At 58.5% G+C, this 26,911-nt stretch overlaps 4 protein-coding genes across 4 annotated transcripts; 1 reads left to right on the top strand and 3 right to left on the bottom strand.

Moving 5' to 3' along the window:
- The first annotated feature begins 5,520 nt into the window (after positions 1-5,520).
- LOC148054433 (arylsulfatase A-like) lies at positions 5,521-11,345 on the top strand. Its single transcript, XM_087767006.1, has 7 exons — positions 5,521-5,955; positions 6,281-6,521; positions 7,677-7,846; positions 8,342-8,466; positions 8,643-8,770; positions 9,203-9,305; positions 10,205-11,345. Exons 1-7 carry the CDS (start codon positions 5,726-5,728, stop codon positions 10,504-10,506), a joined length of 1,299 nt encoding a protein of 432 aa, XP_087623132.1. The 5' UTR covers positions 5,521-5,725; the 3' UTR covers positions 10,507-11,345.
- A 2,361-nt stretch (positions 11,346-13,706) lies between these two features.
- On the bottom strand, positions 13,707-17,004 carry LOC148054432 (acrosin-like). Its single transcript, XM_087763993.1, has 5 exons — positions 16,053-17,004; positions 15,536-15,736; positions 14,932-15,197; positions 14,670-14,806; positions 13,707-14,192 (listed from the first exon to the last, which is right to left on the bottom strand). Exons 1-5 carry the CDS (start codon positions 16,121-16,123, stop codon positions 13,707-13,709), a joined length of 1,161 nt encoding a protein of 386 aa, XP_087620119.1. The 5' UTR covers positions 16,124-17,004.
- A 1,567-nt stretch (positions 17,005-18,571) lies between these two features.
- LOC148054431 (acrosin-like) lies at positions 18,572-20,395 on the bottom strand. Its single transcript, XM_087763991.1, has 5 exons — positions 20,217-20,395; positions 19,613-19,878; positions 19,351-19,496; positions 18,864-18,873; positions 18,572-18,720 (listed from the first exon to the last, which is right to left on the bottom strand). Exons 1-5 carry the CDS (start codon positions 20,393-20,395, stop codon positions 18,572-18,574), a joined length of 750 nt encoding a protein of 249 aa, XP_087620117.1.
- A 2,856-nt stretch (positions 20,396-23,251) lies between these two features.
- Positions 23,252-25,075, bottom strand: LOC148054430 (acrosin-like). Its single transcript, XM_087763990.1, has 5 exons — positions 24,897-25,075; positions 24,293-24,558; positions 24,031-24,176; positions 23,544-23,553; positions 23,252-23,400 (listed from the first exon to the last, which is right to left on the bottom strand). Exons 1-5 carry the CDS (start codon positions 25,073-25,075, stop codon positions 23,252-23,254), a joined length of 750 nt encoding a protein of 249 aa, XP_087620116.1.
- Positions 25,076-26,911: the final 1,836 nt, after the last annotated feature.

Here is a 26,911-nt window from a genome sequence, read left to right as displayed (position 1 = left end):
ACCCTGCTCTCTGCAGCTGTTTCCCAGCAGGTCCTTCCCAAAAAACATACACCAGAGAATGTAACTACTACAGGCAGTATGCACATGCTTGGGTGTTGAAGCGCCAGTCTGGTTACAGCCGCAGCACGCAAGCAGTGATGTGCAAGCCAAAGAAGCCAGGCATACCCAAGCAGTGTCAACCGTCCTGCCCAAAGCACAGTGAAAGGCAGGTGCAGGACAGTCCACGCTGGCTCTGTCAGGCACAGCAACACCCCCTGGCAGGCTTCGTGTCCTTGCTGTCTGTGAGTTACAGTGCTGTTCTGGGACAACACTGACAAGGGCAGTTGTGGCACCTGGCATGCATGGCTGTGGACATGCCATTTTAAGCTCCAGACAGAGAAGGATGCTCCTGCTCTCAGCCCCACGTACCATTCCCTATGGCTTTGGTAAATCCTGTGTCAGCCTCCTCGTATCAGTCTGCCTTCCACAGGGGTGCGGTGGAGCCTTGCTCACATGCTGGAGTGCAGGGCAGTCACAGGAGAAACGCAGGAGCCAGCCATGTGCGTTGCATTTGCTGAGCAGGGCTAGGTCCCGGGAGGGTGGAGAGCAGTGGCTTGAAGGATGGCAGCCTCAAAGCTTGTGAAAGGTGCGGGAGCTTCCTGCTGCCATCCTGGCTTAGAATCACAGAACGTCCTGAGTTCAAAGGGACCCACAAGGATTATCGAGTCCAGCTCCTGTCCCTGCTCGTGGGGCTAGACCTAAGGCACACAGCTGAGTGCGCAACCTCGTCCCTAGGATGACAGGGCAGCTCTGTCTGAAAGTGGAACAGCTGCTCTCAAGGCCCTTGAGGCGTCGCATGGTTTCACAGGCACCAGAACGGGGCCCCAAACAAACTGGACTCAAGGCTGCTTTGTTTTTTGAAAATGGACCTGAAGGTGGTGCCCCGTATCTGCTTAGAGCAGACAGGAGAAGGCTTTAGAGAAGACAACTTGTCTTCTGTGGATACCCTGCTATTCCCACACCAGATTTTGCAGGTGGTTAAGGGGGATTGATGTGAGAGGTGGCCACACTTCACAGATCACTGAAGGAAGAGTTGGGGTCATTTCGGGAGAGGAATCTGGCAGGGACAGCAGTACCCAGGAAACCGCATCAGTCACGCCACGGAAGGCCAAGATGACCCAGCTAACGGCACCTGAAACACCAGCTCTGTTCACAGATGGGGCAAACCTGGGAGCAAGGGGGAACAAATAACCCGGGGAAGGTCCCTTGTTTGGGTGGAGACAAGGGCAGAGAAAGGGAGGCGTCAAGGAAGAGGAGGGGGATGTACAAGCATGGAAAACGGAGACAAGGGGGGATCAAGGAGCCAGTCACACATAAGCAAACTGCTGGGTGGTTTGCTTGTTTGACGGAGCCCTGCACCTCATCACCACGGCCCTTCCTACCTTCTTTTTGAGAGCGATTCCAAGTCCTCTTCTGTGTGGCCCCCTCTGTGCCCGGTGGGGAGGTGGCTCCAGAGGCCTGGCTGCCAGCAACGGCAGAAGGGAACACAGGCCATAGGGACCCAGCAGCTGGAAACACCGAGTGTCTGGGGGCAGCTGCTGGTGGGAGCGCTGTGGGCGCGTGCCGTTGGCTAGTGAACTTGAAGCTGGACTAGCTCACGAGCAAAAGGAGATACCGAGCTGGAAAGACCCCAGGTCTGTGCCAGTTACTGGGTAAGTAGCTTGACGGCCAGCCACGGATTTTAACTGAACTTAATTCCCACGCTAATGTTTAAGGGCCCCGTGAGCATGCTGTGCTTGCGGATCTCGGAGCGATGGGTGTGTACCTTTCACTGCTGAACATCCGTACCGATCAGCTGGAGAGGCAGACAAGGACTGGGTTGTGCTGTTTGTGTTAAGCGGGTGCTGGTAAAGGGACTGCTCTATCCGTGTTAATCTGTTTTGCCATTCATGCCAGTGAGGTGTGTGCGCGTGGTCTTGAATGGGATCTGGCTCTTTGGAAGACAAAGTCTCTGGTACCTGTGCATGGGAACAGCAGTCGCATCCATTGGGCTGAGATGGGAGAAACCTCCTGGGAGCGAGAGTCCTCCCGATTCAGCTCCAGCTCTTCTGCGAGAAGATGTTCTCTGGGAGGAACATGGGCTGGATATGGCGTGCGCAGAACGTGCACGCACACACGCGCACGCACGCACAGACGCACAGCACGCACAGAGCGCATGCACAAAAATGCTGTGTGCACACATACACTGCATTCACGCGCAGGGTGCATGTGCACACACACGCACACGCACACACACAGTGGAGACACATGGGGTACAAACAGAAGGTGCAATGCACACCCACAGTGTGTGCACACCCGTACTCCAAACCACACGTCTTGAACACAGAGCGCAATGCACAGTGTTCACATACACAGGGTGCATGCATAGGCATACCTGGCTGGCGTGTGCACACAGACAGTGTGTGCATGCACACACACAGTTTACACACACAGGCAGTGCATGCACACCCTACAGTATGCATGCATGTGGAATGCACCCCCCCACACACACCGCATGCATGCACACAGTGTGCATCCACCCATCTGCCCACATGCATGCTCACTGCATACACCCATGATGCACGCACATGTAGAATGCACCTCCCACGGGTGCACATGCAAACTCACTTGTCCATCCATGCATGCACACATGCATGTCGACATACACATACACATGTGCAGGCATACACATGTGCACACACGTGTGTGCTCGCACACACAGAGACAAACGTATTGCGCCCACACAAGTATAGCCCGGTAACACCCCACATAGAATCATAAAGATTGGAAAAGACCCTTAAGATCATCGAGTCCAACCGTTAACCTATCCAAGTCCACCACTAAACCATGTCTTCGAGCACCACGTCTGCCCTTCTTTTAAATCCCTCCAGGGATGGAGACTCAGCCCCTGCCCTGGGCAGCCTGGGCCAGGGCCTGACAGCCCTTTCCGTGAAGGAATTTTTCCTAATACCCAACCTAACCCTGCCCTGGCGCAGCTTGAGGCCGTTCCCTCTCCTCCTATCACTTGTTTACTGCGGAGAAGAGACCGACCCCCCAGCTCCAGCCTCCTTTCAGGCAGTTGCAGAGAGCGATGAGGGCTCCCCTCAGCCTCCTCTTCTCCAGGCTGAGCCCCCCCAGCTCCCCCAGCCGCTCCTCCCCAGCCTTGGGCTCCAGCCCCTGCCCCAGCCTCGCTGCCCTGCTCTGGCCACGCTCCAGCCCCTCCATGGCCGCCTTGGGGTGAGGGGCCCAGCGCTGAGCACAGCATTCGAGGGGCGGCCTCACCAGTGCCCAGCACAGGGGCACCATCACCTCCCTGCTCCTGCTGGCCACACTGTTCCTGATACAGGCCAGGATGCCATTGGCCCTCTTGGCCACCTGGGCACACTGCTGGCTCATGTTCAGCGGCTGTCGACCACCACCCCCAGGCCCTTTCCCGCCGGGCAGCTCCCAGCCGCTCCTCCCCACGCCTGCAGCGGTGCCTGGGGTTGTTGTGCCCCCAGTGCAGGACCCGGCCCTGAGCCTTGCTGACCCTCACCCAGTGCCTGGGCCCATCGACCCAGCCTGGCCAGGGCCCTCTGCAGGGCCTTCTGCCCTCCAGCAGATCGACACTTCCACCCAACTTGGTGTCACCTGCAAACTGACTGAAGGTGAATGAACTTACATGCTCATGAGCCGCTCACATGGCCACAGCTTGTCACACCCACCCCTGCCTGGCCTGCACATGTCTTTCAGCGTGTGCTCCCACAGCACTGCAGCAGTCACTTGTGCCTCTCCTTCCACGCAGCCACGTGGACGCTGTTCATCCGTGTGTCCTACCTGTGCCCACTGGGGCCTGTGCAGGTTGAGGCAGTGACGCCATGCCTTGCTCAGTTTCCTGCAGCCGAGTTACCTGCACGCAGCGCACATGGTCCCACACCTCCTGCCCTGTCCCTTGTCTGGTCTCTGAAACTCTGTCCCTACGCCGTGCCCCTCCCCAGAGCTCAGAGCCTCAGCTGTTCGCCTCTCAGTGTCCAGGCTGCCAGCCCCCAGCACCCTGATCGCTGTGGCCAGGCGCTGCACGGCAAGCACTGCCATGCTCTATGAGCAAAGTGGGCTCCGTGAATTATGCAGCAGTTTCCTGCTGCAGCACCAGCCTCCTCACTCTGCCTCTTGGCCCTGAATAATTGATATCAGTGAGCACAGCAGCAGCAGCAGCAGCCCCAGCGTCCTTCTTGTGCCAGGGGCCAGGCCGTTAGGAGGCATGGGGCTAGGCATGCAGGAAGGCCAGGGGCTATGGGGACGGTCTGAACTATGGAAGACAGGGAGCAATGGAAAGCAGAGTTCCCTGGCACATTGGACAGTGGTTGTAAAAGTGGGATGCCTCTTAAGAAATGCTGACTAGTAATAACAGGAAAATCCAGAACAAACTGATCACACAGGCTGGATGCAAACCACGGGCACATCTCCATGAGAACATCCAGGCTAGGACATTAGCCAGCCTTACCCCTGCTTTGTCTTTGGGCTGAAACTCCTCACCTCTGCCTGCTGCGTGGTTAATCCCAGACCAGTGCCACTGTGCCTGACTGTGCCTGTGCTTGTACACCACCTCTGGTCTTGCCTTACTCTTATTTTGGATAAACTGAACAAATGGAGGTCTTCAGGACATTAGACTTCAATTCCTTTCTGTGCCTGTCTGCCGAGCTTTCTCTGGTTTTCAAAAGCAGACAGGTACAATAGCAACAGGGTACAGCCTTCCTGGGGTGCAGAACCTCCCCTTTTCCTCCTCATTCTCCTTATCACTCCCTTCCACCAGAGAATTGCTGTTGCTCTTGGCACTGTCCCTTCCTCGCTCTGATTACAAGTCCTCGGTCTGCAGGATATGGGCTCCTATGTTCAGGCACAAGCAGCAGTCCTTGAGCCTGAGTGTGAAAGCCTGTCACTACTGTATGAAAACATACTTTGTTTGACAAGTGCGCAGGCTCCCATGGGACCCAGCCTGCCCCGAACAATGCCCCGCTCCCTGCCTGTCCCTGCGCGCATCTGGAGAAAAGCAGCTTTGTTTGCTCTTCCAGAAGGCGGGAAGCCAAGAGCCGGGCCAGCGGCTGGCGCCCGCCACAGGAGCGGGGCAGGGGACGTCCACCCGGGCCGCCCAGCTCGCCGCCGCACGCCGAGGCGCCCGTCGTCTCCCAGGACAGCCTGATGGCTCCCCGGCCTCAGCCCCGGCGCGGCTGGGAGCAGGCGCTGGACACACGGGCTGCGTCCGCAGCCTCCAAACCTGGGCGACGCTGAGGGCGACTCTGTCGGAAGCCCCTGTTGTTAACAAACCACCCCCGGCAGCAGCAGCCGGGGCAGGCCCGGGCCGCAGGAGGCCGCCTGCACCGGGCGCGGCGCTCCGGGAGGCGGCTGCGAGGGACCAACGCCGCCGCGGAGCCTGCGCGGCCCCTTCCAAGCGCTGCCCCGCGACGGACTACAGTTCCCGGCATGCCCCGCCGCGGGGCCGGGTCACGCGGCTGCCCGCGCGCGTCAGGCGGGCGGCGGCGGCGGCGGCGGCGCGGCGCCGTTCGGCTCCGCCGGTTGTGGAGGTGCCTGCGCTGCCCGGCCCGGCCCGGCCCGGCCCGGCCCGGCGGGCGCCGCCACGGGGGGCTCGGAGCGGAGCGGAGCGTGGGAGGGCAGCGCTGTACCCCGTGCCGAGCGCCAGTGTCGGCGGGCCTCCCCGGGCGGCGGCGCCATGGGGCCGCGGAGCCGGGGCCTGCCCTGGGCCCTGGTGCTGCTGGCCTTGCGCGGAGCGGCCGGCGCCCGCCCCAGCTTCGTCCTGTTGCTGGCGGACGACCTGGGCTTCGGGGACCTGGGGAGCTACGGGCACCCGTCTTCTGGCACGCCCCACCTGGACCGGATGGCTTCCCGAGGGCTGCGGTTCACCAGCTTCTACAGCAGCTCCCCGGTGTGCAGCCCGTCCCGGTACGTCCCCGCTGCTCCCGCCCCGCTGGCTGGCGACTGCTGCAGGGCCCCGGGGCGGGGATGGAGGAAGCGTCGAGACAGGGCTTGGCACCCAGCTAGGGAGTTGCAGTGCTGGGAGGAGCGGGTGGTTGATAAGCCTGCCGTGCCCCAGGAGGCCCACAGGTCTGGCTGCTCTATGAGGGGACCGATCGCGTGTCCCAGCAGACAGGGGAGGCGGCAGGTCCCGAGGAATGGGTCACCCTCTGTGGAGGTTGAGCACCGCAGCCTGTGCTGTGTCCGGTGTGACGCTTGTCTCCTCTCTCTCTCTTTGAACCCTCGCCTGTAGGGCAGCCCTGCTGACCGGCCGTTTCCAGATGCGCTCTGGGGTTTACCCCGGTGTGTTTGACCCAGACTCGCGGGGAGGCCTGCCGCTGTCTGAGGTCACCATTGCAGAGGTGCTGAAGGCTGAGGGCTATGCCACAGCCATGGTTGGCAAGTGGCATCTTGGCCTGGGGATTAATGGCTCCTTCCTGCCCATCCACCAGGGCTTTGACCACTTCTTGGGGGTGCCCTACTCCCATGACCAGGTGAGAGGCCTGTCAGGCCCTGAAGGGTGTCCTGGGGCTGGCTGGGGAGAGGGCCTGAGAGATGAAGCTTGCTTGAGAGCACATAGGCTGGGTTAGTGCTTGCCTGGGTGTGGGTGGCTGCAGGCCAGGGAGATGGATGCTGGTGGGGAAAGCCCACCTCTCAGGTGCTCATATGATAGGGCAGTTTTGCAGAACGTGGGTGGCAGTTGTGCATGGGGACATTTGCCCTTTGTCAAGGGAGGGAGGGTCAGCTTCTGGACTATAAAGAAACATCTGAATTGCTGCCAGGAGAAAATGATGTTGGGGCAGCATGATCCGTGGACAGTTCTAGGGTGGGCACAGACCCCTGGGCTTCTGGGAGTGGCTGCCCAAAGGGTGCCTGTAGGCCCTGGTGATGGGCCACTGTGACACTCTTTGCTCCTCTCCCCTTACTGTCCTGCAATACATGTAAAAGACAAAGTGTTATTTGTTCTCTCCAGGGCCCCTGCCAGAATCTCACCTGCTTCCCACCCGACATCAAGTGTTTTGGGACTTGTGACCAAGGCTTAGTGCCAGTCCCGCTGCTCTGGAACCAGAGCATCGTGCAGCAGCCGGTCTCTTTCCCTGATCTGGTGCCACTCTACAACAAATTCTCCCGGGACTTCATCGCTGACTGTGCGTGACGAGGCCTCCCCTTCCTGCTCTACTATGCCTCCCACGTAGGAGAGGGGGAGGGCTGCTCTGGGCCCAAGGGTGGGGAAGGGAGCCTTTGTCCTGTGGGGAGAGCAGGGAAGCGTCTCAGCTCCTGCAGCCCTAGGACTGTGCTGAGCAGTCAATATCCCTGGACGACTTGGGGTTGCTGTTCCCACACCCAGGTCTTGTGGCAGCACTGTTCTGATAATATTCTTGGGCTGCTTCTTTCTGGAGCTTTGCCCACTTCTCCGGGCCAGGAGTCCACCTGGGAAAATTTCCCACTCGGGGGCTCCACATCCTGTCCTGGGGCTCAGCTCCTTTATGCCATTTCTGAGAGATGTTTCTGAAGCTTGGGGACAAGCCTCTTCTCATCTCATGGTGTATCTCCATGTCCTAGCTGGGGTGCTCACTGTCCCCGGGTGAACTGGGAACCAGATGCGGCTCTGGGAGTTTGTGTAGCAGTCTTCTCTGCCCTTTCTCCAGCATACACACTACCCCCAATTTGCAAGCCAGGAGTATGCAGGGCAGTCGCGGCGTGGGCCGTTTGGTGATGCACTCTTGGAGTTTGATGGCTCGGTGGGACAGCTGCTGCAGGCACTGCAGGAAAATGGTCTTGCAAACACAACCTTGATGTTTTTCACCTCTGACAATGGGTGAGTGGGCTCAGTAGCGGGGACTTCATCACTGGTAAGGTTCTTCTGCCATGGTATGGGGGAACTGGAATGAGGCATTGGTTGGCTGGGGCAAAAGGGATGTGATGTGGCATTGCCAGGTGACCTGAAGTGAGGCAAGAGGTGGGCGCTGCTCTGGAGACGAGCCAGTGCATGATCTGCTCCTTGTTCCTGTGACTCAGCTGTGCCTCTTCTTGTGGGCAGAAACCTCACAGGGTTCAGGCCAGGAGCGTGCAGCAGCCCAAATGTACCCCGGTTCCCTTCACGTGTGAGTGGCACTGGTCTCTGGTGCCCTGCTTAGGCATGTTGCCCACCTTGGCTTCTTCACCTGCCCCATGCCTCCTGCCTCACAAGGCTGAGAAGGATGGCAGTGTCACTTGCTGGTACCATGTCTCTCTTGTCATGGCCCTGTTGGCAGCATCAGGGAAGGGGTAGCATGAACATGTGAAACTGATGGTAGGTAGTTCTCTCTTACAGCCCTTCCACCATGAGAATGGCACGTGGAGGCAGCTCTGGCCTTCTGAAGTGTGGGAAGGGCACGACGTACGAAGGTGGTATGCGGGAACCAGCAGTGGCTTATTGGCCAGGCCGTATCACTCCAGGTGAGACTTGGCACTGCTTGTGCCTTTTGCGTGCTGATGTCAGCCAAGGCAGGGGTGTCATGGCAGCTCGGCTGCCCTGGGACACGCAGAGGGTGGGAGAGAAGTGAGGATGGCAGGGATGGGAGTGGGATCAGGTGCTTGAACCTTTCCTTATGCCTTGATGTGGTGGGTGACAGGAGTGACGCATGAGCTGGCAAGCACCCTGGACATCCTGCCAACCCTGGCTACCCTGGCTGGAGCAGCTCTTCCTAAAGTTGCCCTGGATGGCTATGACCTGAGTCCGGTGCTGTTTGGGTCAGGGAAGGTGAGTCCTGTGGGCTGGTTTGGCTGGCGTTGTGCAGGAAGGCTGGGTGTGGGGCTGGAGCTGTGTGCCTGGAGCTGGGTGCCTGATGAGTAGAACCAGCTGGCGGTCAGGAGATCCATGAGCTAGGACCTTTTGTCTGGCCTGGGTCATGCCGTGGAGTTCCTGGGCTTCCTCAGGCTGCTGAGCTCTAACACCTGCAGCATGTTGCCAAACCAAACCCCCGTGGCTGCAGTGGGTGGACAGAGCCCCAGTAGCTTTGAGTAGGAAGCAAACAGGATGCCGCTGCTCATCAGCTTCTCCCCTCTCCGGCCATGTTCTGGCTGTAGTATTGGGGCTCCTGTGTGACTTCCTGGGGTCTCTGCCTGGTCCGTTCCAGGCTCTTCTTCAGCCTTGTGGCTGCACAGGTGAGCTTAGCTCTGCTGCTTCCCACAGAGTCCCCGTCAGACAATGTTCTTCTACCCGCCGTCTCCCGATCCGCTGCATGGCCCCTTCGCTGTCAGGCTTGGGAAGTACAAGGCCCATTACTTCACAAAAGGTTAGTGCTGCCTCTTCTCTGCGTGGGTGTCGTAGATGGAGTGAGAGTGCACTTGTAGGAGCAACATGTTTATTGATGACAGGGTTTGATAGTAAACAGAACAGTGGTTTAACGAGATTCGATGGCATGGTACACTTGATTATTTACTGCATAGGGGACAGGGTCAGACAGGACTGTCAGGGAGACCCTCCCGTTGAGTCATGAGGTTCAGAGAGGACCCCCTTGCTTTCTAAACTCCTTCTCAAAGAGGAGTCTGGGTGCAGCTGGATCCAATCCTAGTCCCAGACTTGGTCAATGGCTTATGTCTAAAGGATTATATATGCACAATCAATCCTTTATATCACTTAGCTAAAATTTCAAAGTTTAGCATGCTATTAGTCACTTATCGAGGATCTGTTGCGGCAAGGAATCTCTCAACCTTGAGGAGTAACCTTGAGAGGCATCCCTACTCAAGGGGAGATCCTGGTGTGCAGCCCACTGCTGTGCAGGAGAGCTCACAGGGCTCTTGGGCTGCTCACTATTTATGTGGGTTAGATGATTAACTCAAAGTCATACTTACATACCAACTCCCTGTGTTAGTTTCTTCCAACTTTGCCTTGAGCCGGACATTGACCAGCACTGTGGTTAGGCGGACACGTTGCCGTAAATTAGCCCTTGGCTGTTGTGTTGTTATCTGTCTCCCCCAAATCCACTTTGAGCTGGATGCATCCATCACAACTGCCTCTGGTGATTATCGCTTGAGCAGGGTTATGGGAAAAGGTCAAGTGTAGGGGGGGAGGGCAGGAGGGTACAGGGGGAGCATACCACCACAGTGGGCAGCTTTGTGGAGTCCTGCGTGGCTTTGCTGTCCAAAGCTCAAAGAGAAGAAACTGAGCTACACCTGGGGGTTTCTTTTGCAGGTTCCTTTCACAGTGATACGACCCCAGACCAGGCCTGCCATGGGCTGACCCCGCTGACCCCTCACTTGCCCCCGCTGCTCTTTGACCTGGAGTCAGACCCAGCCGAGAACTATGATCTGCTGCAGAGCGGTGCAGGGCCGGAGCTTCTGCAAGTCCTGAAGGAGATCGAACTGCAGAAAGTCCTTTTTGAACAGCGCATGGAATTTGGGGAAAGCCAGATCAGGAAGGGCAGGGATCCCACGCTGCAGCCCTGCTGCGTACCAAACTGCACTCCTAAGCCCTCCTGCTGCCGCTGCTCCTAGCCTCTTGCTGCTCCATCCCCTTCAGCTGCTCCACTCTGGAACCCTATCCCAAACCCACCAGCCCCCTCGCCCCCAACTACCCAAGCTCAGCCTTAGAGCTACCCTGTGGGTTTGGCTCAGTGACACCTGACTGATGGCGTGCTGGGGTAGCAAACTGGGGGTTGGGGAGATTACTAACCCTGCTAGGAGTGCGGGTCAGTGCACCCTGTGCTCTGTGTTGGACGTTCAAGATGAGGCCTCTTGAAAGAAACCCTTGACTTGTTCAGGGAGGGACCATGATACAGCATCGTCTCCAGAGCCAGAACAGCTCCTTTCAAACCATGATCAAGGTGAAGCAAAGGGCATGCCCCAGTCTCCAGAGATCCCAGCGCAGCTGGAGGCACGCTGTGCACCCCTGGGCGGAAACTGAGCTGGGAGCTGCAGCACCATCACTTCCTAGGGGCCAAGAGCACAGCAAGAAGAGGATGGGATGGATGGTCCTGGCAGCTGCAGAGGCAGGACCTTGTGCAGCTAGTGCAGAGGGGACGTGCCTAGGTGGGAAGCAGCTTGTGATGGGTTGGCCTTGGCTGGATGCCGGGTGCCACCAAGCTGCTCTATCACTCCCCTCCTCAGCAGGACAGGGAGGGGAGGAAATGAGATGGAAAAAACCCTCATGGGTCAAGATAAAGGCAGTTTAATAAAATCAAAGGCAAAGGCCATGCACAGAAGCAAAAGGAAAACAAAGATTTTATACTCTTTCCCATCGTCAGGTGATGTCCAGCCACTTTCCGGGAAGCAGGGCTTCAGTATGTGTAGCAGTTGCTCCAGAAGGGAAGCGTCATAAATAACGAATGCCCCCACTTCCTCCTCCTTTCTCTTAGCTTTCGCTGCTGAGCAGATGTCATGGTATGGAATATCCCTTTGCTCAGTTTGGGTCAGCTGGCCTGGCTATGTCCCCTCCCAAGATTTTGCCTACCCCCGCCCTGCTGGGGAGGGGGAATGTTGGAGAGACAGCAGCATTGCTCAGCAGTAGCCAAAACACTGGTGTGTTATCACCACCTTTCTAGTTACCAATACAAAGCACAGCACTATGAGGGCTGCTGTGGGGAAAATTAACTCCATCCCAGTCAGACCCGATACACAGCCCAAGCACCTCCAAGTCCTTCACGACTCCAGGAGGTGGAGATGTGGCTGGTGGTTGGCAGGCCTGGTCCTCTTGTGAGGTCTGTGGGTGCTGGGGCTGATCAGCCAGGTGGACTGCAACCACATGCCAGCCCCATGACTGAAAGGGTCCCTCCTTTTGCTCGGGAGCTAGTCCAGCTTCAAGTTCACTAGCACACTGAACACGCACACAGCGGTCCCACCAGCAGCTGGCTGCGTGCACGCCAGCCAGGTATGCCTATGCATGCACTCTGTGTATGTGAACACTGTGCATTGCGCTCTGTGTTCAAGACGTGTGTACGGGTGTGCACACACTGTGGGTGTGCATTGCACCTTCTGTTTGTACCCCATGTGTCTCCACTGTGTGTGTGCGTGTGCGTGTGTGTGCACATGCACCCTGCGCGTGAATGCAGTGTATGTGTGCACACAGCATTTTTGTGCGTGCGCTCTGTGCGTGCTGTGCGTCTGTGCGTGCGTGCGCGTGTGTGCGTGCACGTTCTGCGCACGCCATATCCAGCCCATGTTCCTCCCAGAGAACATCTTCTCGCAGAAGAGCTGGAGCTGAATCGGGAGGACTCTCGCTCCCAGGAGGTTTCTCCCATCTCAGCCCAATGGATGCGACTGCTGTTCCCATGCACAGGTACCAGAGACTTTGTCTTCCAAAGAGCCAGATCCCATTCAAGACCACGCGCACACACCTCACTGGCATGAATGGCAAAACAGATTAACACGGATAGAGCAGTCCCTTTACCAGCACCCGCTTAACACAAACAGCACAACCCAGTCCTTGTCTGCCTCTCCAGCTGATCGGTACGGATGTTCAGCAGTGAAAGGTACACACCCATCGCTCCGAGATCCGCAAGCACAGCATGCTCACGGGGCCCTTAAACATTAGCGTGGGAATTAAGTTCAGTTAAAATCCGTGGCTGGCCGTCAAGCTACTTACCCAGTAACTGGCACAGACCTGGGGTCTTTCCAGCTCGGTATCTCCTTTTGCTCGTGAGCTAGTCCAGCTTCAAGTTCACTAGCCAACGGCACGCGCCCACAGCGCTCCCACCAGCAGCTGCCCCCAGACACTCGGTGTTTCCAGCTGCTGGGTCCCTATGGCCTGTGTTCCCTTCTGCCGTTGCTGGCAGCCAGGCCTCTGGAGCCACCTCCCCACCGGGCACAGAGGGGGCCACACAGAAGAGGACTTGGAATCGCTCTCAAAAAGAAGGTAGGAAGGGCCGTGGTGATGAGGTGCAGGGCTCCGTCAAACAAGCAAACCACCCAGCAGTTTGCTTATGTGTGACTGGCTCCTTGATCCCCCCTTGTCTCCGTTTTCCATGCTTGTACATCCCCCTCCTCTTCCTTGACGCCTCCCTTTCTCTGCCCTTGTCTCCACCCAAACAAGGGACCTTCCCCGGGTTATTTGTTCCCCCTTGCTCCCAGGTTTGCCCCATCTGTGAACAGAGCTGGTGTTTCAGGTGCCGTTAGCTGGGTCATCTTGGCCTTCCGTGGCGTGACTGATGCGGTTTCCTGGGTACTGCTGTCCCTGCCAGATTCCTCTCCCGAAATGACCCCAACTCTTCCTTCAGTGATCTGTGAAGTGTGGCCACCTCTCACATCAGTCCCCTGTAACTACCCATGAACCTGTCTCTTCCTCATGGCACTCTAACTCCTGCCCGCTTCTCACTCTGTTTACTATCGACAGCAATTGCTCTTGTCATGCTCAGCAGTTTCCCACAGTCTGTTCAGTTAGCTAAGGCTTGCGCCAGGCCTTAATCATCAGCTTGCATGCCTTAATGCATACCCCCGAAGTTGTCTGCACATCACATAATTTTTTCCTATCGTCTTTCTAGGCTCAGTGTGCCAGTCTTCTCCATCCCACGCTCTGAGCACCCTCCTCTCTGAGCGGGCACGGTTTCAGCCCCGCTGAGTGACTCTTTCCCTTTGTGCCCTCCTGTCTGCCTGCAGCCTCATTTTGCAGGTGCCGGGCATGGAAGTCCTCGCCTTGCACAGGAGACTGAATTGGACTGAAGCACGGTTAGCTGTGAAAAACATCAACTTTATTTCAAGAACTAAGTCAGCTTCAGGACTTGTGTGCACTCGGAGGAGAGAGGGCAGGACAGAGCAGGCCTTTGGATCAGCAGGCGTTGCCGCAGAAGGAAGTGGTCGTGGTACTCTGCAGCCTGCACTGGATCCCGTTGATGCTGCTGCTCAAGCCTTTTTCCCCTCAGGACCTGCAGGAGCTCCTGCAGCAGATTAAAGAATTCCACCAGCTTCTGGCGTGGAAATGGGCAGGGTGTAAAGCTGCCCGACTGCGTTGGTATTGGCGTTGGCCTCTGAACGGGGGTTGAGGTGAAGGCTGGCTGTGGCGCTGGAGTGGCCGTGACTGCTGGGCGCAGTCCCATCTGTACCAGGATCCAGTCGTAAAAGTGCTGAGTGGAGGTGTAGACCCCGGGCTGTTTTGCTCTCGCACAGCCTGTCCCCCAGCTGGTCACTCCAACAAGCCAGAAGTAGTCAGCGTTGTTATCTTTGCACACGAGAGGCCCACCGCTGTCGCCCTGCAGCGGGGAGAGAGCATTAAGGTGGCACTGGGGGGCCACTGTCGGCGCTCCGGCTGGCTCCTTCTCTCTCACAGCACCTGCCAGAGCTGTGTTCACTGCACAGAACGGCTCTGCTCAGCTGCTGCAGCCTCCAGAGCCTTTCCTAGGAAGGGGTCGTGGGCCTGTAAGGTAGAGCTCGCTCTCTCCTAGCCGCACAGTGGTCCTGGATGTGGGGAAGAGGGGTGTTGCAGGGCTGGGACCTGGTCGTATGGGCTGCCAAGAGCGCTGGATGGGCTTTCTGGGCAGAGTCTCCGGCCTCTGGGACAAGTGGGGCACAGGCAAGGACCTGCAGATGGGGGAGGTGAGCCCCAGCAGCAGTGGGGACCCAGGGGCGGGAGGGTGACTTGCCAGGCAAAGCCCGCGCCGGGGGTCTGCTGGGGCGGTTGTGACAGGGCTGTCTGTGGTGCTGGGAGCTGACTTGTAGCACGCCCCTACCTGGCAGGTGTCGATGCCACCCTGCGGATAGCCAGCACACAAGTTGTGGCTGTGGATGGCCCCTCTGTACCACCGGCTGCTGTTACAGAGGTTGACATCAATGAGGCGGACCTTGGCCTCCTGCAGGACATCCGTTGCTCCTCCAGCTGTGACACAGAAAGGAATTCAACACCCAGGAGCTCGTTGCCAGTTCTCCTCCCCAGCCCATCTCCCCAGCGTGCCAAGCTTGCACTCAGGACGCGAGCGCTTTTTGGGAACTCACATCTTGCGGTCGTGGAGCCCCAACCACTGACGTAGCAGGCTGTCAACTGTGACACTCTCAGCGAGGCGTCGGGCACACAGGCAAGCTGTACGTAGGGGCTGCACTGGGCAGGCTGGTCCAGTTCCAGCAAAGCAATGTCATTCCTCTGCGAGATATTACTGTAGTGTTCGTGAACCAGGAGCCGCTTAATATTGCGCACTTGGACCTCAGGGCCCAGCTGGGTCAGCTGGGTGGCCCCGATCACCACGCGCCACATGGCGATGCGCCTGGAAGGCAGATGGAGAGAGGGGTCAGGGGGAGCGGAGCCGTGTGCTGCAGCAGCCCAGCAGTTCCCTGCCTTCCGCCTCACAGGGGAGAGAGGGCAGCAGCGCTACGGAGGGTGCGACTGCCCTCGCGTGCCTTAGGCGCAAGGGATGTCGGGCTGGCAGCTGCTAGGAAGCAGTGGCACGAGCCCAGCCTTCTCCTGAGCAGTCTCTCAGCTGGGCTCGGGAGTGCCCAGGCACTGGGCGTGCTGCAGGGAAACGGGATGGGAGTAGCGCGTGGTGGCGCAGGCAGGGTACCTGCCGGTGTTGTGGGGATATCCCTGGTCCCCGGTCCTCCTTACCTGGCCTTGATGAAGCAGTGGGCTGCTGTGAGGACCCACTGCGGGCTGATGAGGGACCCGCCGCAGATATGGCCCGTGCCTGCTACCCAGGGATCCTGGATGCTGACGATCCAGGGCCAGGCCCCTGGCTGGGCATCTCTGCCCCCCACGACGCGCGACATGCCGTAGTGAGCAGCCATGGGCCGGAGCCCGCAGGTCCCTCTGCAACCAGAAACTCCTTACTGTCCTGCTCGACGGCTTGCTGCTGTTGAGGCTGAAGGTCAGCCGTCTTCCCTCCCCACAAGGCGCTGCATGGACAGCAGGGCCAGGGAACCCCATGGGGCGTGCGTCCGTCCGCCCCTGTTTCTGCTTGAGCCCCACAGACGAGTTGTGCCAGCAGCCTGGCTGCTGGCAGGGAACTGAGGCTCCCACACGGGGTTGGGGAAGCTGTGGCGTGGCCACGGAGGACAAGCGGGCACCCTCCAGTGAACCCCATAAGGGTTGCCCAAGCTCCCTCCCCGAGCCTCGGGCCACTTACCCACAGCTGTCCCATGTGGCGTGCACAGGCCAGCACATGGCCAGCAGGACGAGGAGGGGGAGCAAATTCATCGCTGCCAGCAGCACGTGGCAACTGCAAGAACCGGGGGCTCGTCACCACCAGTGCAGCGGCCGACGTAGTGCCCACGTATTCACGTTGCCCACGGTGCCCTTGGCCCCGGGCTGATGTCACAGAGCCGCTGGTTCCGGGTGCTGGCCACGGTGGCCTCTCGGGGTGGGGGGGCAACGTGGGGGGTTCCAAGCAGGAGGGGGGGCAGAAGCTGGGATTGGACACCCCCGACGGACACCCCCGACGGACACCCGCCGAATGCTCTGCTTGCGGGATGAGGGCGTGCGGGTCCCGTGGCAGGCAGCAGCACCTGGCTCTGAGCACTGCCTGCTAACACTTAGCAGGGAAAAAATCAAGTGGGGCATCCCAGCCTCTCTGGGAAGTTCACTGCCACCCTGCTCTCTGCAGCTGTTTCCCAGCAGGTCCTTCCCAAAAAACATACACCAGAGAATGTAACTACTACAGGCAGTATGCACATGCTTGGGTGTTGAAGCGCCAGTCTGGTTACAGCCGCAGCACGCAAGCAGTGATGTGCGAGTGGGATGAGTCCAGCGTACCCATGTGTTGCACCCTCTAAGTATGTGCACGCCTGGGTGCACGCATGCTGGCATTGCACCGAAATCGGGAATAAACCTCTTAACACCAACGTAGCATTAAGAAGCAGGCATTCTCTTTATTACAGCACGGGATACACGGGGGATCGTTCCACCTAACGTGCATACCGTCATACAAAACTACAGCATATTTATCGGGTTACATGATCAGTATAAACCCGCCTAAATTTACACTTATCGGCTGGTGATTAACATTTCATACACTATTGGTTTGCTGTACTTAAATTAGCCTCGCTTGCTATGTAAATTAGCACGCGTGCCCCTTTCAGGTGGGGGGCAAGTCTTTTCGGTCCTGAGTTGAGTCGGCGGTCGCGATCTCCCCTCGCCACGTTTACCTTTCACCCACTTTCTGCAGTTTGATCAAACTTCACGCTTCTCTGGCCACCGTCCGGTCTTTGGTGCCGAGATGCTCCCTTTTATCGGTCTTTTATCTAGCCTTCTTCAAGGCTGGAGCCGTTAGTTTTCCACAGTTTGCTACTTATGCAAACGCTTTCATATCTTTTAACTGCCTCCCAAATTCCTTTCCCAAGGCACAAGGCGTTAGTAGTTTTGCTAATTGGAAAATGACTGTTTCTCCTTAGCTTTAGAAACTATTTACAATTATTTACTATTTCACTAGCCAACGGCACGCGCCCACAGCGCTCCCACCAGCAGCTGCCCCCAGACACTCGGTGTTTCCAGCTGCTGGGTCCCTATGGCCTGTGTTCCCTTCTGCCGTTGCTGGCAGCCAGGCCTCTGGAGCCACCTCCCCACCGGGCACAGAGGGGGCCACACAGAAGAGGACTTGGAATCGCTCTCAAAAAGAAGGTAGGAAGGGCCGTGGTGATGAGGTGCAGGGCTCCGTCAAACAAGCAAACCACCCAGCAGTTTGCTTATGTGTGACTGGCTCCTTGATCCCCCCTTGTCTCCGTTTTCCATGCTTGTACATCCCCCTCCTCTTCCTTGACGCCTCCCTTTCTCTGCCCTTGTCTCCACCCAAACAAGGGACCTTCCCCGGGTTATTTGTTCCCCCTTGCTCCCAGGTTTGCCCCATCTGTGAACAGAGCTGGTGTTTCAGGTGCCGTTAGCTGGGTCATCTTGGCCTTCCGTGGCGTGACTGATGCGGTTTCCTGGGTACTGCTGTCCCTGCCAGATTCCTCTCCCGAAATGACCCCAACTCTTCCTTCAGTGATCTGTGAAGTGTGGCCACCTCTCACATCAGTCCCCTGTAACTACCCATGAACCTGTCTCTTCCTCATGGCACTCTAACTCCTGCCCGCTTCTCACTCTGTTTACTATCGACAGCAATTGCTCTTGTCATGCTCAGCAGTTTCCCACAGTCTGTTCAGTTAGCTAAGGCTTGCGCCAGGCCTTAATCATCAGCTTGCATGCCTTAATGCATACCCCCGAAGTTGTCTGCACATCACATAATTTTTTCCTATCGTCTTTCTAGGCTCAGTGTGCCAGTCTTCTCCATCCCACGCTCTGAGCACCCTCCTCTCTGAGCGGGCACGGTTTCAGCCCCGCTGAGTGACTCTTTCCCTTTGTGCCCTCCTGTCTGCCTGCAGCCTCATTTTGCAGGTGCCGGGCATGGAAGTCCTCGCCTTGCACAGGAGACTGAATTGGACTGAAGCACGGTTAGCTGTGAAAAACATCAACTTTATTTCAAGAACTAAGTCAGCTTCAGGACTTGTGTGCACTCGGAGGAGAGAGGGCAGGACAGAGCAGGCCTTTGGATCAGCAGGCGTTGCCGCAGAAGGAAGTGGTCGTGGTACTCTGCAGCCTGCACTGGATCCCGTTGATGCTGCTGCTCAAGCCTTTTTTCCCCTCAGGACCTGCAGGAGCTCCTGCAGCAGATTAAAGAATTCCACCAGCTTCTGGCGTGGAAATGGGCAGGGTGTAAAGCTGCCCGACTGCGTTGGTATTGGCGTTGGCCTCTGAACGGGGGTTGAGGTGAAGGCTGGCTGTGGCGCTGGAGTGGCCGTGACTGCTGGGCGCAGTCCCATCTGTACCAGGATCCAGTCGTAAAAGTGCTGAGTGGAGGTGTAGACCCCGGGCTGTTTTGCTCTCGCACAGCCTGTCCCCCAGCTGGTCACTCCAACAAGCCAGAAGTAGTCAGCGTTGTTATCTTTGCACACGAGAGGCCCACCGCTGTCGCCCTGCAGCGGGGAGAGAGCATTAAGGTGGCACTGGGGGGCCACTGTCGGCGCTCCGGCTGGCTCCTTCTCTCTCACAGCACCTGCCAGAGCTGTGTTCACTGCACAGAACGGCTCTGCTCAGCTGCTGCAGCCTCCAGAGCCTTTCCTAGGAAGGGGTCGTGGGCCTGTAAGGTAGAGCTCGCTCTCTCCTAGCCGCACAGTGGTCCTGGATGTGGGGAAGAGGGGTGTTGCAGGGCTGGGACCTGGTCGTATGGGCTGCCAAGAGCGCTGGATGGGCTTTCTGGGCAGAGTCTCCGGCCTCTGGGACAAGTGGGGCACAGGCAAGGACCTGCAGATGGGGGAGGTGAGCCCCAGCAGCAGTGGGGACCCAGGGGCGGGAGGGTGACTTGCCAGGCAAAGCCCGCGCCGGGGGTCTGCTGGGGCGGTTGTGACAGGGCTGTCTGTGGTGCTGGGAGCTGACTTGTAGCACGCCCCTACCTGGCAGGTGTCGATGCCACCCTGCGGATAGCCAGCACACAAGTTGTGGCTGTGGATGGCCCCTCTGTACCACCGGCTGCTGTTACAGAGGTTGACATCAATGAGGCGGACCTTGGCCTCCTGCAGGACATCCGTTGCTCCTCCAGCTGTGACACAGAAAGGAATTCAACACCCAGGAGCTCGTTGCCAGTTCTCCTCCCCAGCCCATCTCCCCAGCGTGCCAAGCTTGCACTCAGGACGCGAGCGCTTTTTGGGAACTCACATCTTGCGGTCGTGGAGCCCCAACCACTGACGTAGCAGGCTGTCAACTGTGACACTCTCAGCGAGGCGTCGGGCACACAGGCAAGCTGTACGTAGGGGCTGCACTGGGCAGGCTGGTCCAGTTCCAGCAAAGCAATGTCATTCCTCTGCGAGATATTACTGTAGTGTTCGTGAACCAGGAGCCGCTTAATATTGCGCACTTGGACCTCAGGGCCCAGCTGGGTCAGCTGGGTGGCCCCGATCACCACGCGCCACATGGCGATGCGCCTGGAAGGCAGATGGAGAGAGGGGTCAGGGGGAGCGGAGCCGTGTGCTGCAGCAGCCCAGCAGTTCCCTGCCTTCCGCCTCACAGGGGAGAGAGGGCAGCAGCGCTACGGAGGGTGCGACTGCCCTCGCGTGCCTTAGGCGCAAGGGATGTCGGGCTGGCAGCTGCTAGGAAGCAGTGGCACGAGCCCAGCCTTCTCCTGAGCAGTCTCTCAGCTGGGCTCGGGAGTGCCCAGGCACTGGGCGTGCTGCAGGGAAACGGGATGGGAGTAGCGCGTGGTGGCGCAGGCAGGGTACCTGCCGGTGTTGTGGGGATATCCCTGGTCCCCGGTCCTCCTTACCTGGCCTTGATGAAGCAGTGGGCTGCTGTGAGGACCCACTGCGGGCTGATGAGGGACCCGCCGCAGATATGGCCCGTGCCTGCTACCCAGGGATCCTGGATGCTGACGATCCAGGGCCAGGCCCCTGGCTGGGCATCTCTGCCCCCCACGACGCGCGACATGCCGTAGTGAGCAGCCATGGGCCGGAGCCCGCAGGTCCCTCTGCAACCAGAAACTCCTTACTGTCCTGCTCGACGGCTTGCTGCTGTTGAGGCTGAAGGTCAGCCGTCTTCCCTCCCCACAAGGCGCTGCATGGACAGCAGGGCCAGGGAACCCCATGGGGCGTGCGTCCGTCCGCCCCTGTTTCTGCTTGAGCCCCACAGACGAGTTGTGCCAGCAGCCTGGCTGCTGGCAGGGAACTGAGGCTCCCACACGGGGTTGGGGAAGCTGTGGCGTGGCCACGGAGGACAAGCGGGCACCCTCCAGTGAACCCCATAAGGGTTGCCCAAGCTCCCTCCCCGAGCCTCGGGCCACTTACCCACAGCTGTCCCATGTGGCGTGCACAGGCCAGCACATGGCCAGCAGGACGAGGAGGGGGAGCAAATTCATCGCTGCCAGCAGCACGTGGCAACTGCAAGAACCGGGGGCTCGTCACCACCAGTGCAGCGGCCGACGTAGTGCCCACGTATTCACGTTGCCCACGGTGCCCTTGGCCCCGGGCTGATGTCACAGAGCCGCTGGTTCCGGGTGCTGGCCACGGTGGCCTCTCGGGGTGGGGGGCAACGTGGGGGGTTCCAAGCAGGAGGGGGGGCAGAAGCTGGGATTGGACACCCCCGACGGACACCCCCGACGGACACCCGCCGAATGCTCTGCTTGCGGGATGAGGGCGTGCGGGTCCCGTGGCAGGCAGCAGCACCTGGCTCTGAGCACTGCCTGCTAACACTTAGCAGGGAAAAAATCAAGTGGGGCATCCCAGCCTCTCTGGGAAGTTCACTGCCACCCTGCTCTCTGCAGCTGTTTCCCAGCAGGTCCTTCCCAAAAAACATACACCAGAGAATGTAACTACTACAGGCAGTATGCACATGCTTGGGTGTTGAAGCGCCAGTCTGGTTACAGCCGCAGCACGCAAGCAGTGATGTGCGAGTGGGATGAGTCCAGCGTACCCATGTGTTGCACCCTCTAAGTATGTGCACGCCTGGGTGCACGCATGCTGGCATTGCACCGAAATCGGGAATAAACCTCTTAACACCAACGTAGCATTAAGAAGCAGGCATTCTCTTTATTACAGCACGGGATACACGGGGGATCGTTCCACCTAACGTGCATACCGTCATACAAAACTACAGCATATTTATCGGGTTACATGATCAGTATAAACCCGCCTAAATTTACACTTATCGGCTGGTGATTAACATTTCATACACTATTGGTTTGCTGTACTTAAATTAGCCTCGCTTGCTATGTAAATTAGCACGCGTGCCCCTTTCAGGTGGGGGGCAAGTCTTTTCGGTCCTGAGTTGAGTCGGCGGTCGCGATCTCCCCTCGCCACGTTTACCTTTCACCCACTTTCTGCAGTTTGATCAAACTTCACGCTTCTCTGGCCACCGTCCGGTCTTTGGTGCCGAGATGCTCCCTTTTATCGGTCTTTTATCTAGCCTTCTTCAAGGCTGGAGCCGTTAGTTTTCCACAGTTTGCTACTTATGCAAACGCTTTCATATCTTTTAACTGCCTCCCAAATTCCTTTCCCAAGGCACAAGGCGTTAGTAGTTTTGCTAATTGGAAAATGACTGTTTCTCCTTAGCTTTAGAAACTATTTACAATTATTTACTATTTCACTAGCCAAGGGCACGCGCCCACAGCGCTCCCACCAGCAGCTGCCCCCAGACACTCGGTGTTTCCAGCTGCTGGGTCCCTATGGCCTGTGTTCCCTTCTGCCGTTGCTGGCAGCCAGGCCTCTGGAGCCACCTCCCCACCGGGCACAGAGGGGGCCACACAGAAGAGGACTTGGAATCGCTCTCAAAAAGAAGGTAGGAAGGGCCGTGGTGATGAGGTGCAGGGCTCCGTCAAACAAGCAAACCACCCAGCAGTTTGCTTATGTGTGACTGGCTCCTTGATCCCCCCTTGTCTCCGTTTTCCATGCTTGTACATCCCCCTCCTCTTCCTTGACGCCTCCCTTTCTCTGCCCTTGTCTCCACCCAAACAAGGGACCTTCCCCGGGTTATTTGTTCCCCCTTGCTCCCAGGTTTGCCCCATCTGTGAACAGAGCTGGTGTTTCAGGTGCCGTTAGCTGGGTCATCTTGGCCTTCCGTGGCGTGACTGATGCGGTTTCCTGGGTACTGCTGTCCCTGCCAGATTCCTCTCCCGAAATGACCCCAACTCTTCCTTCAGTGATCTGTGAAGTGTGGCCACCTCTCACATCAGTCCCCTGTAACTACCCATGAACCTGTCTCTTCCTCATGGCACTCTAACTCCTGCCCGCTTCTCACTCTGTTTACTATCGACAGCAATTGCTCTTGTCATGCTCAGCAGTTTCCCACAGTCTGTTCAGTTAGCTAAGGCTTGCGCCAGGCCTTAATCATCAGCTTGCATGCCTTAATGCATACCCCCGAAGTTGTCTGCACATCACATAATTTTTTCCTATCGTCTTTCTAGGCTCAGTGTGCCAGTCTTCTCCATCCCACGCTCTGAGCACCCTCCTCTCTGAGCGGGCACGGTTTCAGCCCCGCTGAGTGACTCTTTCCCTTTGTGCCCTCCTGTCTGCCTGCAGCCTCATTTTGCAGGTGCCGGGCATGGAAGTCCTCGCCTTGCACAGGAGACTGAATTGGACTGAAGCACGGTTAGCTGTGAAAAACATCAACTTTATTTCAAGAACTAAGTCAGCTTCAGGACTTGTGTGCACTCGGAGGAGAGAGGGCAGGACAGAGCAGGCCTTTGGATCAGCAGGCGTTGCCGCAGAAGGAAGTGGTCGTGGTACTCTGCAGCCTGCACTGGATCCCGTTGATGCTGCTGCTCAAGCCTTTTTTCCCCTCAGGACCTGCAGGAGCTCCTGCAGCAGATTAAAGAATTCCACCAGCTTCTGGCGTGGAAATGGGCAGGGTGTAAAGCTGCCCGACTGCGTTGGTATTGGCGTTGGCCTCTGAACGGGGGTTGAGGTGAAGGCTGGCTGTGGCGCTGGAGTGGCCGTGACTGCTGGGCGCAGTCCCATCTGTACCAGGATCCAGTCGTAAAAGTGCTGAGTGGAGGTGTAGACCCCGGGCTGTTTTGCTCTCGCACAGCCTGTCCCCCAGCTGGTCACTCCAACAAGCCAGAAGTAGTCAGCGTTGTTATCTTTGCACACGAGAGGCCCACCGCTGTCGCCCTGCAGCGGGGAGAGAGCATTAAGGTGGCACTGGGGGGCCACTGTCGGCGCTCCGGCTGGCTCCTTCTCTCTCACAGCACCTGCCAGAGCTGTGTTCACTGCACAGAACGGCTCTGCTCAGCTGCTGCAGCCTCCAGAGCCTTTCCTAGGAAGGGGTCGTGGGCCTGTAAGGTAGAGCTCGCTCTCTCCTAGCCGCACAGTGGTCCTGGATGTGGGGAAGAGGGGTGTTGCAGGGCTGGGACCTGGTCGTATGGGCTGCCAAGAGCGCTGGATGGGCTTTCTGGGCAGAGTCTCCGGCCTCTGGGACAAGTGGGGCACAGGCAAGGACCTGCAGATGGGGGAGGTGAGCCCCAGCAGCAGTGGGGACCCAGGGGCGGGAGGGTGACTTGCCAGGCAAAGCCCGCGCCGGGGGTCTGCTGGGGCGGTTGTGACAGGGCTGTCTGTGGTGCTGGGAGCTGACTTGTAGCACGCCCCTACCTGGCAGGTGTCGATGCCACCCTGCGGATAGCCAGCACACAAGTTGTGGCTGTGGATGGCCCCTCTGTACCACCGGCTGCTGTTACAGAGGTTGACATCAATGAGGCGGACCTTGGCCTCCTGCAGGACATCCGTTGCTCCTCCAGCTGTGACACAGAAAGGAATTCAACACCCAGGAGCTCGTTGCCAGTTCTCCTCCCCAGCCCATCTCCCCAGCGTGCCAAGCTTGCACTCAGGACGCGAGCGCTTTTTGGGAACTCACATCTTGCGGTCGTGGAGCCCCAACCACTGACGTAGCAGGCTGTCAACTGTGACACTCTCAGCGAGGCGTCGGGCACACAGGCAAGCTGTACGTAGGGGCTGCACTGGGCAGGCTGGTCCAGTTCCAGCAAAGCAATGTCATTCCTCTGCGAGATATTACTGTAGTGTTCGTGAACCAGGAGCCGCTTAATATTGCGCACTTGGACCTCAGGGCCCAGCTGGGTCAGCTGGGTGGCCCCGATCACCACGCGCCACATGGCGATGCGCCTGGAAGGCAGATGGAGAGAGGGGTCAGGGGGAGCGGAGCCGTGTGCTGCAGCAGCCCAGCAGTTCCCTGCCTTCCGCCTCACAGGGGAGAGAGGGCAGCAGCGCTACGGAGGGTGCGACTGCCCTCGCGTGCCTTAGGCGCAAGGGATGTCGGGCTGGCAGCTGCTAGGAAGCAGTGGCACGAGCCCAGCCTTCTCCTGAGCAGTCTCTCAGCTGGGCTCGGGAGTGCCCAGGCACTGGGCGTGCTGCAGGGAAACGGGATGGGAGTAGCGCGTGGTGGCGCAGGCAGGGTACCTGCCGGTGTTGTGGGGATATCCCTGGTCCCCGGTCCTCCTTACCTGGCCTTGATGAAGCAGTGGGCTGCTGTGAGGACCCACTGCGGGCTGATGAGGGACCCGCCGCAGATGTGGCCCGTGCCTGCTACCCAGGGATCCTGGATGCTGACGATCCAGGGCCAGGCCCCTGGCTGGGCATCTCTGCCCCCCACGACGCGCGACATGCCGTAGTGAGCAGCCATGGGCCGGAGCCCGCAGGTCCCTCTGCAACCAGAAACTCCTTACTGTCCTGCTCGACGGCTTGCTGCTGTTGAGGCTGAAGGTCAGCCGTCTTCCCTCCCCACAAGGCGCTGCATGGACAGCAGGGCCAGGGAACCCCATGGGGCGTGCGTCCGTCCGCCCCTGTTTCTGCTTGAGCCCCACAGACGAGTTGTGCCAGCAGCCTGGCTGCTGGCAGGGAACTGAGGCTCCCACACGGGGTTGGGGAAGCTGTGGCGTGGCCACGGAGGACAAGCGGGCACCCTCCAGTGAACCCCATAAGGGTTGCCCAAGCTCCCTCCCCGAGCCTCGGGCCACTTACCCACAGCTGTCCCATGTGGCGTGCACAGGCCAGCACATGGCCAGCAGGACGAGGAGGGGGAGCAAATTCATCGCTGCCAGCAGCACGTGGCAACTGCAAGAACCGGGGGCTCGTCACCACCAGTGCAGCGGCCGACGTAGTGCCCACGTATTCACGTTGCCCACGGTGCCCTTGGCCCCGGGCTGATGTCACAGAGCCGCTGGTTCCGGGTGCTGGCCACGGTGGCCTCTCGGGGTGGGGGGGCAACGTGGGGGGTTCCAAGCAGGAGGGGGGGCAGAAGCTGGGATTGGACACCCCCGACGGACACCCCCGACGGACACCCGCCGAATGCTCTGCTTGCGGGATGAGGGCGTGCGGGTCCCGTGGCAGGCAGCAGCACCTGGCTCTGAGCACTGCCTGCTAACACTTAGCAGGGAAAAAATCAAGTGGGGCATCCCAGCCTCTCTGGGAAGTTCACTGCCACCCTGCTCTCTGCAGCTGTTTCCCAGCAGGTCCTTCCCAAAAAACATACACCAGAGAATGTAACTACTACAGGCAGTATGCACATGCTTGGGTGTTGAAGCGCCAGTCTGGTTACAGCCGCAGCACGCAAGCAGTGATGTGCAAGCCAAAGAAGCCAGGCATACCCAAGCAGTGTCAACCGTCCTGCCCAAAGCACAGTGAAAGGCAGGTGCAGGACAGTCCACGCTGGCTCTGTCAGGCACAGCAACACCCCCTGGCAGGCTTCGTGTCCTTGCTTTCTGTGAGTTACAGTGCTGTTCTGGGACAACACTGACAAGGGCAGTTGTGGCACCTGGCATGCATGGCTGTGGACATGCCATTTTAAGCTCCAGACAGAGAAGGATGCTCCTGCTCTCAGCCCCACGTACCATTCCCTATGGCTTTGGTAAATCCTGTGTCAGCCTCCTCGTATCAGTCTGCCTTCCACAGGGGTGCGGTGGAGCCTTGCTCACATGCTGGAGTGCAGGGCAGTCACAGGAGAAACGCAGGAGCCAGCCATGTGCGTTGCATTTGCTGAGCAGGGCTAGGTCCCGGGAGGGTGGAGAGCAGTGGCTTGAAGGATGGCAGCCTCAAAGCTTGTGAAAGGTGCGGGAGCTTCCTGCTGCCATCCTGGCTTAGAATCACAGAACGTCCTGAGTTCAAAGGGACCCACAAGGATTATCGAGTCCAGCTCCTGTCCCTGCTCGTGGGGCTAGACCTAAGGCACACAGCTGAGTGCGCAACCTCGTCCCTAGGATGACAGGGCAGCTCTGTCTGAAAGTGGAACAGCTGCTCTCAAGGCCCTTGAGGCGTCGCATGGTTTCACAGGCACCAGAACGGGGCCCCAAACAAACTGGACTCAAGGCTGCTTTGTTTTTTTGAAAATGGACCTGAAGGTGGTGCCCCGTATCTGCTTAGAGCAGACAGGAGAAGGCTTTAGAGAAGACAACTTGTCTTCTGTGGATACCCTGCTATTCCCACACCAGATTTTGCAGGTGGTTAAGGGGGATTGATGTGA

The sequence above is a fragment of the Nipponia nippon genome, unplaced genomic scaffold (genome assembly GCF_047370975.1).
Source record: "Nipponia nippon isolate SJK-2023a ecotype South Korea unplaced genomic scaffold, ASM4737097v1 scaffold_3, whole genome shotgun sequence".
In the NCBI taxonomy this organism is placed as follows: Eukaryota; Metazoa; Chordata; class Aves; order Pelecaniformes; family Threskiornithidae; genus Nipponia; species Nipponia nippon.
The sequence above is the reverse complement of the archived record's forward strand: the minus strand, read 5'-3'. Positions and strand labels throughout refer to the sequence as shown.

What these genes read in the sequence shown, in the direction of transcription:
- LOC148054433 (XM_087767006.1), top strand. Translation starts at nt 5,726, where the DNA reads ATGGGGCCGCGGAGCCGGGGCCTGCCCTGGGCCCTGGTGCTGCTGGCC. An exon ending in CCGGTGTGCAGCCCGTCCCG is followed by an intron (nt 5,956 to 6,280) that starts GTACGTCCCCGC and finishes CCTCGCCTGTAG; the next exon opens with GGCAGCCCTGCTGACCGGCC. An exon ending in GCCAGGCCGTATCACTCCAG is followed by an intron (nt 8,467 to 8,642) that starts GTGAGACTTGGC and finishes GGTGGGTGACAG; the next exon opens with GAGTGACGCATGAGCTGGCA.
- LOC148054432 (XM_087763993.1), bottom strand. Translation starts at nt 16,123, where the DNA reads ATGAATTTGCTCCCCCTCCTCGTCCTGCTGGCCATGTGCTGGCCTGTG. An exon ending in CACTGCTTCATCAAGGCCAG is followed by an intron (nt 15,198 to 15,535) that starts GTAAGGAGGACC and finishes TCTGCCTTCCAG; the next exon opens with GCGCATCGCCATGTGGCGCG. An exon ending in GGGCTCCACGACCGCAAGAT is followed by an intron (nt 14,807 to 14,931) that starts GTGAGTTCCCAA and finishes CAGCTGGAGGAG; the next exon opens with CAACGGATGTCCTGCAGGAG.
- LOC148054431 (XM_087763991.1), bottom strand. Translation starts at nt 20,395, where the DNA reads ATGGCTGCTCACTACGGCATGTCGCGCGTCGTGGGGGGCAGAGATGCC. An exon ending in CACTGCTTCATCAAGGCCAG is followed by an intron (nt 19,879 to 20,216) that starts GTAAGGAGGACC and finishes TCTGCCTTCCAG; the next exon opens with GCGCATCGCCATGTGGCGCG. An exon ending in GGGCTCCACGACCGCAAGAT is followed by an intron (nt 19,497 to 19,612) that starts GTGAGTTCCCAA and finishes TCTGTGTCACAG; the next exon opens with CTGGAGGAGCAACGGATGTC.
- LOC148054430 (XM_087763990.1), bottom strand. Translation starts at nt 25,075, where the DNA reads ATGGCTGCTCACTACGGCATGTCGCGCGTCGTGGGGGGCAGAGATGCC. An exon ending in CACTGCTTCATCAAGGCCAG is followed by an intron (nt 24,559 to 24,896) that starts GTAAGGAGGACC and finishes TCTGCCTTCCAG; the next exon opens with GCGCATCGCCATGTGGCGCG. An exon ending in GGGCTCCACGACCGCAAGAT is followed by an intron (nt 24,177 to 24,292) that starts GTGAGTTCCCAA and finishes TCTGTGTCACAG; the next exon opens with CTGGAGGAGCAACGGATGTC.